This window comes from Psammomys obesus, unplaced genomic scaffold (assembly GCF_907164565.1).
Source record: "Psammomys obesus unplaced genomic scaffold, mPsaObe1.curated_primary_1811, whole genome shotgun sequence".
Classification (NCBI taxonomy): Eukaryota; Metazoa; Chordata; class Mammalia; order Rodentia; family Muridae; genus Psammomys; species Psammomys obesus.
The window spans coordinates 1974669-1988127 of NW_026591598.1; the positions used below are offsets into that span (position 1 = coordinate 1974669).

The 13459-nt window shown below is 43.7% G+C and overlaps 2 protein-coding genes across 2 annotated transcripts; both read right to left on the reverse strand.

The window, feature by feature from the left end:
• Window positions 1-1478: 1478 nt before the first annotated feature.
• Window positions 1479-5324, reverse strand: Tmco2 (transmembrane and coiled-coil domains 2). The gene is made up of 2 exons (XM_055610802.1): window positions 5082-5324; window positions 1479-1796 (listed from the first exon to the last, which is right to left on the reverse strand). The coding sequence occupies exons 1-2, from the start codon at window positions 5322-5324 to the stop codon at window positions 1479-1481; spliced, it is 561 nt and encodes a 186-aa protein (XP_055466777.1).
• A 2127-nt stretch (window positions 5325-7451) lies between these two features.
• Window positions 7452-7868, reverse strand: LOC129679645 (60S ribosomal protein L29-like). The gene has a single exon (XM_055610964.1). It carries the CDS (start codon window positions 7866-7868, stop codon window positions 7452-7454), a length of 417 nt encoding a protein of 138 aa, XP_055466939.1.
• Between the last annotated feature and the right edge of the window lie 5591 nt (window positions 7869-13459).

Here is a 13459-nt window from a genome sequence, read left to right on the forward strand (position 1 = left end):
TAAAGGCATACACCACCACTGCCCACCAGCAAATTTTGACATTTTTAAACTTCTGTGTGCAACAAAATGTACATTGTAAAGTAAAGAATATTTAATTTTTTTTGAGATGGACTGTTACTACATAACCCCAACGGACCTGGAACTTGCTGTGTAGACCAGGTTAGCCTTGCATCTGTAGTTCCAAGCACTTGAATATCAGAGACAGGAGGACAGCAAGTTTGAGGCCAGCCTTGGCTACACAGCAAAGCCTTATCTTTAAAAAAAAAAATCCCTGTAACTAGAGGCTCTGAAAGAATTCTTCTGAACTATCATTAACATTATTATGTATATTACTATAAATAATAAAAGTAGAAATATACAATTATAAATTCTGACAAACCCTGTCACAACACAAACAAAAAAATCGAAATAAAAACAATTTGTACATTTAGATAATATGTAAACATAAATGGCAAAATTCTCTCATCAATCTCCTAGTGAGATGGATATGTTTGGGCAAACCATAGTTTATAAAAATAAGAGCATACTTGGGGATGGAGAAATGACCCAGGATTTAAGAGCACTTGTTGCTCTTGCAGAGGCCTGGAGTTTGATTTCTAGTGCCCACGTGGGAACTTACAGCTACCGGTCCTAAATGGTACATAGCCAATCACCACCTTGCCCCTGAGGTTCTGGGAGAATTGAAGAAGAGGGAGCAGAAAGGATTAAGGGCCAGAGATGGCCATCGTGTTATAAAACTGTTACCTGTTACCAATAACTTCTGGCTTCCATGGAAACCAGGAAAGCAAGCGGCATACAGACAACCCAGGCAACAATCCCTCCTCCCCAACCCCACTCCCCTCCCTCCACCCCCACCCCCAACAACACACAGGCCAGGTCCTGCTGGGTACCTAATGAAATCTTGCCTAAAACAAAACAAAACAAAAACAAAACAAACAAACAAACAAACAAACAAAAAAACCACCCTGTTCCCCTTTTATGCATACTCTCACTTTTGCTCACCTTTGTGTAATTCAGTGGTCTCTGACTGCATACTTTTCTTATGTCAAGAACAGCATGGGACAGCCTATTCACAAAACATGGCCCTCTGTGACTGGCTTATGTTACAACATCTCCAGTGTCTTCAGCTGGACCTGTCATGGACCTCAAAGTCACAGCCCTGATTACCCTCTCTCCTTTCTGCTTCCACTCCAATCTGGTTATCTTGCATTTCCCCAAGGGTCCCCGGCCTACTGAACCAGCACCGTACCTGTGTGCCCCAGGCCAATGACTTACCACCAAGCCACAGTCCCCATCCTCGGAGACATTTCCAACTATCATTACCCAACATTACCCGGCCGCACACAAAGTAGTCACTGGGCCCAGCTGAAGAGGGAACCAGATCTTTGCAGGATAAGATCAATATAGTTCTCTATTTTATTGATACACCACTGCCCACGTGAGGGAAGCAGTGCTTTTCTGGAAAAGATTGGAGTCCGTCACATTTCAGATGTGGAAGTAAACCCTGACGTAGGCAAGGGACTCTGGCAGTCAGAGCAGCTGCAGTACGGCTCAGAGGAGCAGTCTCGCTTCACCACAGGTTTCTGGGCAACAATCATCCCCTCCAGGTCTCTCACTTTGTTTTCCACCATCTGAAGCTTTTTCAAAATTTTCTCTTGCAGACCCATTGACAGAAAGACATTACTACTGTCTGGAAGCTGGCGACCATTTCCTTCTGGGTTGGCTAGCAAAGCCTGAAAAAAGTCTGAGCCCTTCTTGTAAAGCTGGTAGAGTGTAATTACAAACACCACTATTTTCTAAAAGGAAACAAGAGGAATGTTACTCGGTCATGCAGGTGAAATGTCACAGTTAGCTACAGAGACAAAACAGAATGATGATCTCCTAGTAACAACAATCCTGCATTCCCGAGACGAGCTTTCCCATTAACAGAACATTTTCTCACCTTCTTTAAATTGTTTTAAAAAGGTTTTAAAGATATACTTATAACTTTAAGTGTATGAGTGTTTTCTTTGCATGTATGTAAATAAACATGCCCCGCTGGTGCCCATGATGGTCAGACGAGGGGTTTGGATCTTCTGGAACTGGAGTCACAGATGGTTATGAGCTGCCATGAAGGTTCAAAACTAGGAATCAAAGCTGGGTTTCTCTGGGAGAGTAGCCAGCGATCTTTACTTTTGCCGAGCCATCTCTCCAGCCTTCCTACCTTTAATCTTTGGATCACTATCACTTACAAACTGGACTGGTAGACAGGTCAGGGATTTAATTTGTATTTAATAAAAACAGCAATATTAAATTCCATTTGCTCAAAGTCTGTTCCCATGTGATGGGTTCTGTGCCAGAAGTTAGCTTGTCAGCTCACCAACTACTCCTGCAGGAAAACCCATCTGCGCAGACACACCATCCCGTGTGGACTGTGAATGCTCAAAGCTACAGACCGAAACTTGTAAAGCCAAGACTGGCATCCAGAAATTGAGGTCTAAAAAGCAGATTTCCTGGTTGTGCTAGATAGTTTTATGTCAACTTGACACAAGCTAAAGTCACATAAGAGGAGGGAATCTTGATTGAGAAAATGTCTCTTAGTTGGTGATCAATGGGGGAGGGTCCCGTCCTGTTGTGGGTGGGGCCATCTCTGGGCTGGCGGTCCTGGGTTCTGCAAGAAAGCAGGCTGAGCAAGCCTTGGGGAGCAAGCCTGTAAGCAGCCCCCCTCCACGACTTTTGCACCAGCTCCTGCCTCCAGGATTCTGTCCTCCTTGAGTTCCTGTCCTGACATGAAAGCGTAAGCCAAATGAACCCTTTCCCCCCAAGTTGCTTCACTTATGGTATTTCATCACAGCAAGAGCAACCCCAACTAAGACACTGGTCATGGAAAAATTGCCTTAATATGGTACAACAAATTTCTGGTAGGATAAGCATAAAACCATGACTTTTTCCCCTTATAGCAATCTACACTGCTTATTGAATGAACACAGGCTAAGCTTAATACACATTCTATACACATTAAGCCTTGCAATAACCCTATAAGGCAGTACTTAATAGCATGCCCATTTTACAGATGAGGAAAAACCGGAGTAGAGGTCAAATGAGTGATTTCTGTTCAGAGTAGATAGTTCACCAAAATGTATACCAAGCAGTCTGACCCCTGAACCCATACTCTTACTCTGCTTTTTGACTCCTTTTTGTTTGTGTACCTTTTTCCCCATTTTTTCCTCTTTTCTTTTAGAGGTGGGTTCTCATGTATTCTAGGCCAATCCTCCAACGTGCTCTGTAGCCAAGGATGACCTTGAATGTCCAATCATCCTACCCCCACCTTCCAAAGGATGGAATTTCAGTCATGTATCACCACCCCTGACTCCTTTGTCATGTTTCTGCCTAGAGTGTCCAAGTACCAAGTATCCAAGTATCAGCGCTAAACTGGAAAGTTTGTGTTCTTACCTTACACTTTTATTATATAACTGAAACCTGTTTATATGTATGTGCACACACCCCCACAAAATCTTGTATTGAGTGTATTTGTTGGATTCTATTATATGAGCTTTTGAACAAAAGCTAAAATTGAACGAACTCTAAAAATTAGGTTCAAACTCCAGCTTTCCCAGCTTTAACAAAACAATACGACCTTTGGCAGGAGCCAGGTTATCCCACTTCCAAAGTGGGCATGATAACCCCTGTTCTGCCTGTTACATAGGGCTTCCTGAAGTTAAACCTGAAAGTACATTCAGTCATGATTCCTAAATGGAAAAGAAGGGAAAGCTATAAAATGATTTAGTAAGAGTACCTCCGTATACTCATCAAACCTTTAAGAAAGCCCTCAGGACTATCTGTGATTCCAACATTTGGTAGGTGAAATGAGGAAAACCAAGGTTAGTCCAAGGTTAACTAGTTAATGAAGCTGAGGTCAGCCCAAGCTACAGGAATCCTTCCTGAGAAAATGAAACAAAAGCCCTCTTTAAAGTCTGTCTCTTTAAATTTCCATTGCACCTCCCTTTCCTTATTTCCCACATGAAAAAAAAAAAAAAAAAACTCCATTTCATGGAATTATTAAGATTTCCCATAACACCGAGGACCCTGTTATAAACGAGCTATTGTTATTATTATTGAGGGTTAAATAGAATTATGCCAACTCCAAATGTTTCTTAGGATCCCAGCATGTTAAATTTCTATTCCCCTAAAAGATCCCCTATTTGTTTCTGGGGACTTAGCATGTTAAAACACAATAATGAAAGCAATGGGTGATTTAGCTTACACAATTCTCTATCAGTTAAAGAGAAACAGCAGAAAAATTAAAATCAGTAGCAATAAGAATAAAAACCACACCCCACACACACAGACACACACACACACACACACACACACATGCAAGAACCTGGCTGTCCTACACTGCCCATCCAATGAACATGGTAGGCTCTCAGAGACAAGCAGTCAGTTAAATTTGGGCTCAGATGACTTTCTCAAGTGCCAAACTTGTCCAAATCTATTTTATAATAGAGGGAAGCCAAACAGCATGGTGAGAAAGAGTATTTTTATGCTCACAACCTAAGTGGTGGAGGTTTTCAAGGACAGCGTAGTTTCAACCAACTCAAGAGGCAGAAAATGGCTCACTTCCCTCATTCCTTACATGGACTTTTTAAACCTGGGTAGCAGTAATATGGAAGTGAAATAAACAAAATTGACTGTTGAGTCAGGAATGGAGGTGCATGTTGCTGTCTCCGCCCTCGAGAGTGAGAGTTAGGAGTGACGGCTTAACGAAGCAGGACGATCACAAATTTGAAGTCAGACTCGTTTTACAATGAGTTCAAGGCCAGCCTAAGCCACCACCCCTGTCTCAGAACAACAAAACCCCAACAAACACCCCCTCAAAAGACTTAAACTTCTCTATAAGAATACAACCTGAAGCCAGGTGTGGTGCACACCTGGGAGGCAGAGGCAGGCAGATCTATGTGAGTTCGAGGCGAGGCCTGGTCTACAACATGAGTCCAGGACAGCCAAGGCTACACAGAGAAACCCGGTCTTCAAAAAGCAAGCAAGCAAGCAAGCAAGCAAGCAAACAAACAAACAAACCAAACGAACAAAAAGAATACAACCTGAATTGACCGAACACTTCGTTTCCATAGGGCAAACAATCCAATTGCCAACAAAATCAGAAAGGAAATCCCCAGGATGACTTGCACAGCTGGCGCGAGGTTATCCAGTAGCCCCAAATTGGTTGGCTGGGGCACAGCAGTCTCTCCCACAAATGTTGCTTGTAACCAATTCCATATTGAGCTGCGAGCAAGGGCGCTTAAGAGGTTGTCCCAGGAAGAGGTTGCAGTTGGAAATGTTGACATTTTAAAACAGCAGCTCCAGGAACTACATGTGTAGAGTCTTCAGGAATCGACATAGATTGGGGAAAAGTGGCCAGGTGATTCAGGTGTTCTGGAGCCATTGTGAGCTGTGCTTTGTGATGTCACTGTCCTCCCACTTGCTTGCTCTTGAGTGAGACAGATCACTGGCGAGTGGGAGGACAGTGACATCAGTTCATTCATGTTGTTTCCTCTGGTCTCTGGCCAGCCTTGGTTGTGGCAGGGCAGTCTCCCGTCGTGGCACCTTTACAATGATGGAAACGCTGTGTGTCACCCTTGTCTGATTTAGCAGCCAGTATCGCTCTAAGTGGGGACCGCTGGGGCCAGGAATGCATCTCACTAGGTAGTGTTCTTGGCCACTCCACACTGAGCCCAAGGTTCGACCCCAAGCGCTGCAAAATCAGGCCACGGTTGCCGTCCTAGTTAGGCTTCTATTGCTGTGATAAACATGATCAGAAGCAACTGGCGGTGGAAAGGTTGTTTCACCTAGTAGATTATAGTCCAGGATTGAGGCAAGTCAGGTCAGGAACTTGGAACTGAAGCAGAGGCCACAAAGGAATGCTGCTTACTAGGTCCCTCCTCAGGGCTTGCTCAGCCTGTTTTTTTTTTTTTTTTTTTTTAATTTAATGATTATGGGTATTTTGCCTGCATGTGTGTTTGTGTGCCATGTACCTGCATAGGCAGAAAAGAGTATTGGATCCCCTGGGACTGGAGTTACAGACACACAAGCCACCACAAATCCTTCAGACAAGTAGGTTCTTAAGCGCTGAGCTATCTATGTCTCCACCCCTCAGGCTGTTGTCTTCCATGGACCACTTGGCCAAGCTCTCACAGTGAGCTGGGCCCTTTCTTCCACACCAATCTGACAGGTTATCTCCAATGACAAAATGAGTCATCTGATAGGTTATCTCCGCTGACAATTCAAGTCAATGAGCCAATTCAGGTCAAATTAAAGTACAAAGACAGGTTTATTGGGGGTAGCTCTCAGATGGGTCCATGGAATGAGGCCAGGGAAGCTGCCATGCAGAGAAGAACAGAGAGAGGGAAATACAAAGAGCACATGCAGAGAGAGAGAGAGTCTGGACTATGTAGTGAAGAGCCTCTAGGGGAGAGGAAGCCCAGACCCTGGGCTGGAAGGTTCAGCACAGAGGGCAGGATATGCCAGCCCTATAACAGGCAGGGACTGAGGGATGCCAGGAGAACCCAGAGGCCAAGTGCACTTTGGTATGTTAAATATGCACCTCAGCCACTTGTCCTGGGTCTGAAACCCAACACAATCATCAGTCAAGAAAATGTCCCCAGACTTACCTACAGGTCAACCCGATGGAATTATTTTCTCATTTGAGATTTCTTCTACTGCAATGACCCTAGCTTGTGTCAAGTTGGAAAACCAAACCAAACCAAACCAACCAACCAAAACAAAACAAAACAAAAAAACTAGGCCTCATATAATCCCAGTGTTAAAGTCGGACGATATGAAATTCAAAGTCATCCTTGGATATGTAAAGATTACAAGGCCAAACAAGGCTACAGGAGCCCCAGCCTCCACACAACAAAATATGAAGAGAGTTTCAGGAGAACTGGTGTTTACATTCCAGTTTTATTTAAACTTCAATAGCTACATGAGTACCTTTTAGTGTCCATACAGAACCTTGCCAGTACTTCCGCACAGGACAGCAGTTGAGAAAGCCCAAGTCCATTAAGACAGAGAGGAATCTGGAGTTAAGATTTAAAAAGACTTTTGTTGGGGACACGGAAGTCCTTGTACTCACAGAAAAGCCTTACACATTTGTTTGCTTGATTTTTGTTTAAATGCTTTTTGGTTTTCTCTAATAGCAGGAATAAATTCAGTATAAATGGTCCCTTCCTAAGAGAAAAAAAAAATCAAAACAAGTCTAACTTCTTCCTCTCCTCTTCTCTTTCTTCATCTTTCTTTTTCTTTCTTTCTTTTCTTTCTCTCTCTCTCTTTCTTTCTTCTCTCTCTTTTCTTCTTAACAGATCTTGCCTCAGATTTATTCATCTAAACAGCATAGGACACTGGTCATCTGTAAATTGTGTGTAGGTGGGTGTGTCATACCAGTCTGTCTGTCTTCACATTGGCAGAAGCCTTTCCTATGGGGCCTCCACTGGGCACTTTTGGGAGCCTAAGCTTGGGGGTGAAGTCTGGGCCTTAGCTGGAGCTGCGGCCTCTGTCTTGGTTTGAATCTTGGGCTTTGGTCGGCAGAGCCTATGACCCTTGGCTGTGTAGCTTCGAATCCGCTTCCTAAACTTGGGGTGAGCGATGAAAGCCAGAAGGCTGAGTTTGCGGCGGTGGCCCTTCAGCATCTTGGGCTTAACGGCCACAGGCTCCACAAGGATCTTGATGGCCTCTGCTCGCGCACTCACTGCTTTTGCGTTGTTTGCCTGCGTCTTCTTCAGGCGTTTCTTGTGCTTCTTGCCAAAGCGCATGTTCCTCAGGAACTTGGGGTCCACCCCCTTAAGAGATTCATATCTTGTGACCGGGCTTTCTTGATGCCATTTTTGTGCCATTTGTGGGACTGGTTGTGTGTGTTGTGGTTCTTGGACTTGGCCATGTCTGCACAGTAACCGGCGGCTCCTGCAGCGTCTGGGACCGGAAGAGAAAGCCTAGTCTGATTTAATACAGAAACAATCACAACCAGGGCATAAAGCACTAAGCCAATGATGTTTCGGTTTCCAGAGAGTATTAGTCATTCGTTAAATGAAGGATGTTCTCTTCTCTTGATTGCCTAATTAATGCTTTAAATCAATGCTTCATTTTCATAGTAAATAAACTAAAAGAGCAAAATTCATAATTTTGAACTATAGGATTGAGTACCTGCCCCCCCTTTTTTTTCTCTCTTGGAGATAAGGTTTCTCTGTGTAACAGCCCTGGTTGTCTTGAAACTCACTTTGTAGACCAGGCTGGCCCTGAACTCTCAGATTCACCTGCCTCTGCCTCCTGAATGCTGGGTCTAAAGGCGTGGGCCACCAAGACCAGCCTTTGGGTATGCTCTTGTCTGTTTGTCACTACTGAAGATTTAGCTCTGCTCTTTAGGTTGCTTTCTGGAAACTTCCAGTGAAATTCTATAAAAATGTAACACCTGAAACAGAGCAGGTTATTATCTTATTAAATAATGTGGTTGCTAAGGCGGTAACTCATAGAAACAATCTCTTACTGATAAAGGGTGATAAAGGGCCTACAAAAATATTTTTTTCCACTAAATAAAATGCAGATAAATTCTTTGTTCCACACTGTTAGTAACTGACAGGTCACATTATCATGTTACTCGGGCTCTTCAAAAAACAACCCCCTTTTTAAGATTCTACAAAAATACTCCATGGGTATTGCCTAAAGTTACATCTTAAAATTCTATAGAGATCGCTTTTATACTTTTGTAGGTGGCTTTTGACAAGGACAAAGAGCATGTTTTCACACAAATTCCACATGCTCCACAAACAAGATTTTACCTACCCTGAGTTATACAGCACAAAAGTCTAAACTTACTGTCATCAATCTCATCAATCAGCTTTTATTAGGTATTTCTCAGCTATTTGACTATTTTAACTGACAGCCGATTATTTAATTTTGGATGATAGTTTATTGGCTGGACCAGAAGAATCAGAATCTTACGGTCATAATGGATAACTGTGGACCCTGGTTAAATGCATGCATTAATCAGCACATGAAGGAGAGAGATGCATGGAGAACGGAAAGCGGCCTGACTTGAGAGGAAAAGAATGTTGCAAAAGAATTTTAAGTGTCGGAAGAATATAGTGGAAGAAAACATTTGGAATGAAGTACTCGAGAATGGAGTTAACAGAAATGCATGGAATATGAAGTTTGAGGATAGAAATGGAAATGAGACACAAGTGGAAGAAAGGCTTTATGCACCCCTGCAGCTCAGCTTCCTTGCTTTAAAAATAATAAACAAATAATGAATGCGTCTAATATTGTCGAGGCACGACAGTAGTCCGGCACCGCAGTGCTTCGCTACCTCTATTTTGCTCACCGAAAAAATATTAGCAGAAATTAATTAAGAGATGGATGAGCTGAGGACGGTTTTTGTCTCAGTCCTCTGTTAGCTATTCTTACAGTTCATGCTTGCCTGTATTAACTACACTAGCTACAGAGATAATAAATTCAACTTTGGACACTATTTTTCTTTCCTTCCTTCCTTCCTTCCTTCCTTCCTTCCTTCCTTCCTTTCTTCCTTCCTTCCTTCCTTTCCTTCTTTCTTCCTTTTTTTAAATAGAGGGTTGGAGAAATAACTCAGCGGTTAAGAACACTAGCTGCCATTCCAGAGGTCCTGAGTTCAATTCCAAGCACAATGTGGCTCATAACCATTTGTGATAGGATCTGATGCCCTCTTCTGCTGTGTGAGAAGACAGATCATTCGTATACATAAGAATAAACATATTTTTAAAGGTTTAAAAAAAAAATCCGAAGGGAGGAGTTTTTGGGGGGACACCCAGAGGCCCTAGCACTCACAGAGAAGCAGTAAGTAAAACCGGGAATGTTAACACACAGAGGCCTCTTCTCAATGGAGAGGATAAAATACCTATCTTCCCCCTAGAAGGCTGGGAGTGGCTTTTGTTAATGACCTGGTGACATTTTTGCTCTCTGTGGAGACAGACCTCATCCACCTTTTGCTATAGATTGAGGATTGAACCCCAGGCTTGAGATTGCTTGGCAAGAACTCTACCCCTGAGCTATACCCTCAGATCCGATGATAAAGTTTAAACTTCTGCTTCTCTCGCTTAGCTAATGTGAAGGGACTCAGAACCACAAACACAATCCATCATTCCTGGGCTTAGACCAGGCGGGCTTCGTAAAGTAGGCTAGATCTTCTAGAACAGGCATGCAGCAACACAGAGAGGGTATAGAGGAGAACTTTGCCAAGAAGCACCGCAGCCCACTTAGAGGTGGGCAGGCTGGAGAGGAGCACGCCTGACTTACTTCGTGATTTCTGTTACCCACACAAACAGCACACAATAGTTGCCCGTCTCTGTCCTCATGGGAGAACATGTCAACACTGTGGTGACAGCTGGAGCTGGAGCTGCAGGACCTGGCCACTCCCACCCCCTCAGCTTCTTCCTGCTACTCCCCGTCAGCAGCACTACTCTCAGCTGACTTGCAGAGAAGTGGGATCTGGGGCACTTTCACCACCACCTACCACTTTCCAGCCGTCATTCCGACTGTTGAATGCACTCTCCCGGCCTTCTAGTGAGATCGGGAGCTGAGCTCACTGTCAGCTAGGCAAGAATTTCACCTTTTAAATAATATTTATGTATATTTGCCTGCATGAGTTATGTGCGCCACATGTCTGCAGGAGCCCACGGAGGTAAGAAGAGGGTGTCAGATCCCCTGGAACTGGAGGTACAGGCAGCTGTGAACCATCATGTGGGTGCTGGGAACTCAGTTCAGGTCCTTTGCAAGATCATTCAGGGTTTTTGTTTTTCTGTTATTGTCTTCAATGCTTATTTTTATTTTATGTGCATTGGTCTTTTGCCTGCATATGTCTCTGTGAGGGTGTTAGATCCCCTGGAACTGGAGTTACAGGAGGGTGAGAGCTGTCATGTGGGGTGCTGGTAATTGAACCCTGGTCCTTTAGAAGAACATTTAGTACCTTCAACCTCTGAGCCATCTCTCTAGCCCCTCATTCAGGGTCCTTAACTGCTGAGCCATCTCTCTATCTCCGGTTCTTTGTCAAACAAGGGTGGTAACAGCACTCCATGGGGTTCCGAACGTTCAACACACACTCTTAACATCTTATAAGCACATTTCACTGTGTATTCCAGGTGTTTCTGGAACCTCTCTTTGCCTATGAATCATCTGACCTCATTATGCTGATTTCTGTCTAGCAGGTTGACAGCTGTGCCTGAAATTCTGTGTTTTTATCAAGCCAAATGTGGTTACTAGAAGGGTGCCTGTGTTCCAGTGGATAACCCCATCTGCTCGGCCATCTGCATAAGGGCAGTACTATTTGCACTTAATGGGATACAAGGGGCAAGGGGGAGGAAAGAGGTCATGAAAGCCCGAAAAGGATGTGTTGGTGAATTCGGGGGAAGTTAGAGAAGGGAGTAGAGGGTGGCTATGATCAAAATACAGTGTATACCTGTACCAAATTCTCAAAGAAGAAATTAAAAATATTATATACACAAACAAGCAAAAAGAAACAGGACTACCAAAGGCTCCAGTGTAGCATTCATGCCTGTATGTCAGAATGAACCAAAGTCAACACATATTCGAGATACCTGCTCACGCATGTTTACTGCAACACTGCACAACAGCTAAACTCTGGAATCAAGCTAAAGGCCCACCAGTGGATAAACAGAGAACATGCAGATATATACACAATGGTATAGTTTGAAAACACGCTTTGTAGCACGGTGGATTCAGTTGGAGATTATCACATGAAGTGAAATATGCCAGATTCAAATTGATGAACACATTTTCTCTCATATGTAGAATCTACATTTTAAAAGGCACTGGCTTGGCTGAGTGTGGTGGCACATGCCTTAATCTTAGCACGTGGGAGGCAGAGCCAAGTGAATCTGAGTTCTAGGTCAGCCTGGTCTACATAGCAAGTTTCAGGCTAGCCAAGGCTGCACAGTGAGACCTTGTCAAAAAGAGAAAGGAAAAAAGGCCCCCACCCCCAAAGGCACCAGTTGTAAAGCGGGCATCTGCAATCCTAGTACATTTAGGTTATGGAAGAGGATTAGAGGTTTAAAGTCACTCTCAACTACTTAAGGATTTAGGGAGTTAGAGGCCAGCCTGGGGTACATGAAACCATTAACACACACACACACACACACACACACACACACACACACACACACTAGCTAAGCGTGGTGGCACATGACTGCAATCCTGGCACTCCAGCTAAGGCTGGAGGATATCAAATTCAAGGCCACCCTGGCTTCATAGCAAGGTCTTGTTTCAAATCAACAATAAAATAAAATAAAACGAGCTACCTTATTTTGTGTAATTTACACAGAAGCTACCCAAAAAGATGAACTGAAGCAAACACTGACAACCGCAACTTGACATCTTAGCTGGGTCAAACCCTTTGCTTTATACTTGAGTTGTCAAATGGGTTCTGAAACATAGGGTTTTGATCCACTCTGGGATGTTTTGGATAGTTATGGCTAATTGTTTTAGGCAAATCAGCAACTCTCTCTCCTGGGCTAAACATTTTTAATATGAAGATTTTTGTTGCTGTTGTTTTATGAGGCAGGATCTTGCTACAAGGCCCTGGAATTCTCTTTAAAAAAAAAAAAAAAAAGATTTATTCATTTTTATGTGCATTTGTGTTTTGGCTCCATGTATGTCTGTGTGAAGGTGTCAGATCCCTTGGCCCTGACAGTTACAGACACGTGTGAGCTGCCATGTTGTATTGGGAATTGAACCCAGGTCTTTTGGTAGAACGATCATTGCTCTCACTCTTGAGCCATCTCTCCAGTCTTGAGCCCTGGATAGTCTTCAATGTACACCAGGATGGCCTCAAACCTGTGGCAGTTTCTCTTTTTGGTTTTTCAAGACAGTTTCTCTGTGTAGCCCTGGCTGTCCTGGAATCACTCTGTAGACCAGGCTGGCCTCAGACTCCCAAATGCTGGGATTAAAGGTGCGCACCACCACCACCTGGCACTGTGGCAGTTTCTTGAGTGCTGACATTTCAGCTGTGCTGCGGCTGAGAACCACAGAAGTTCTCACAATCAGATCACAGGCCTCCCGAGATGATCGCTCATGTCACCTCACTGAGGAGGCTGAAGCCCACAGCAGGGCTCTCAGCCTATGAGTGACACTACTATATTTGTAAAGAACTTAATAAGAAGCGGGACATAGTGTATACCCGTAATTACAGCTTTGGGAAGGCTGAGGCAGAGTATAAGTTTGGGTCATCCTGGGCTACACAGAACCTGTCTCAAAACTAAAAACCATCAACAACTTCATTTGAGAATCTGTCCTCTGTTGGAATCTGTACCAAAAAAAGGACTTGGGTTTGTGCGAGCACTTTAGACTGTCAGGATGAGAGGTAGCAGAATGATGTCCAAAACCAGGAGTTTCAGAATCGGAGGGGATTGAAAAGCAACTCCAGGTAAGAAAAGGAGATGGGTCA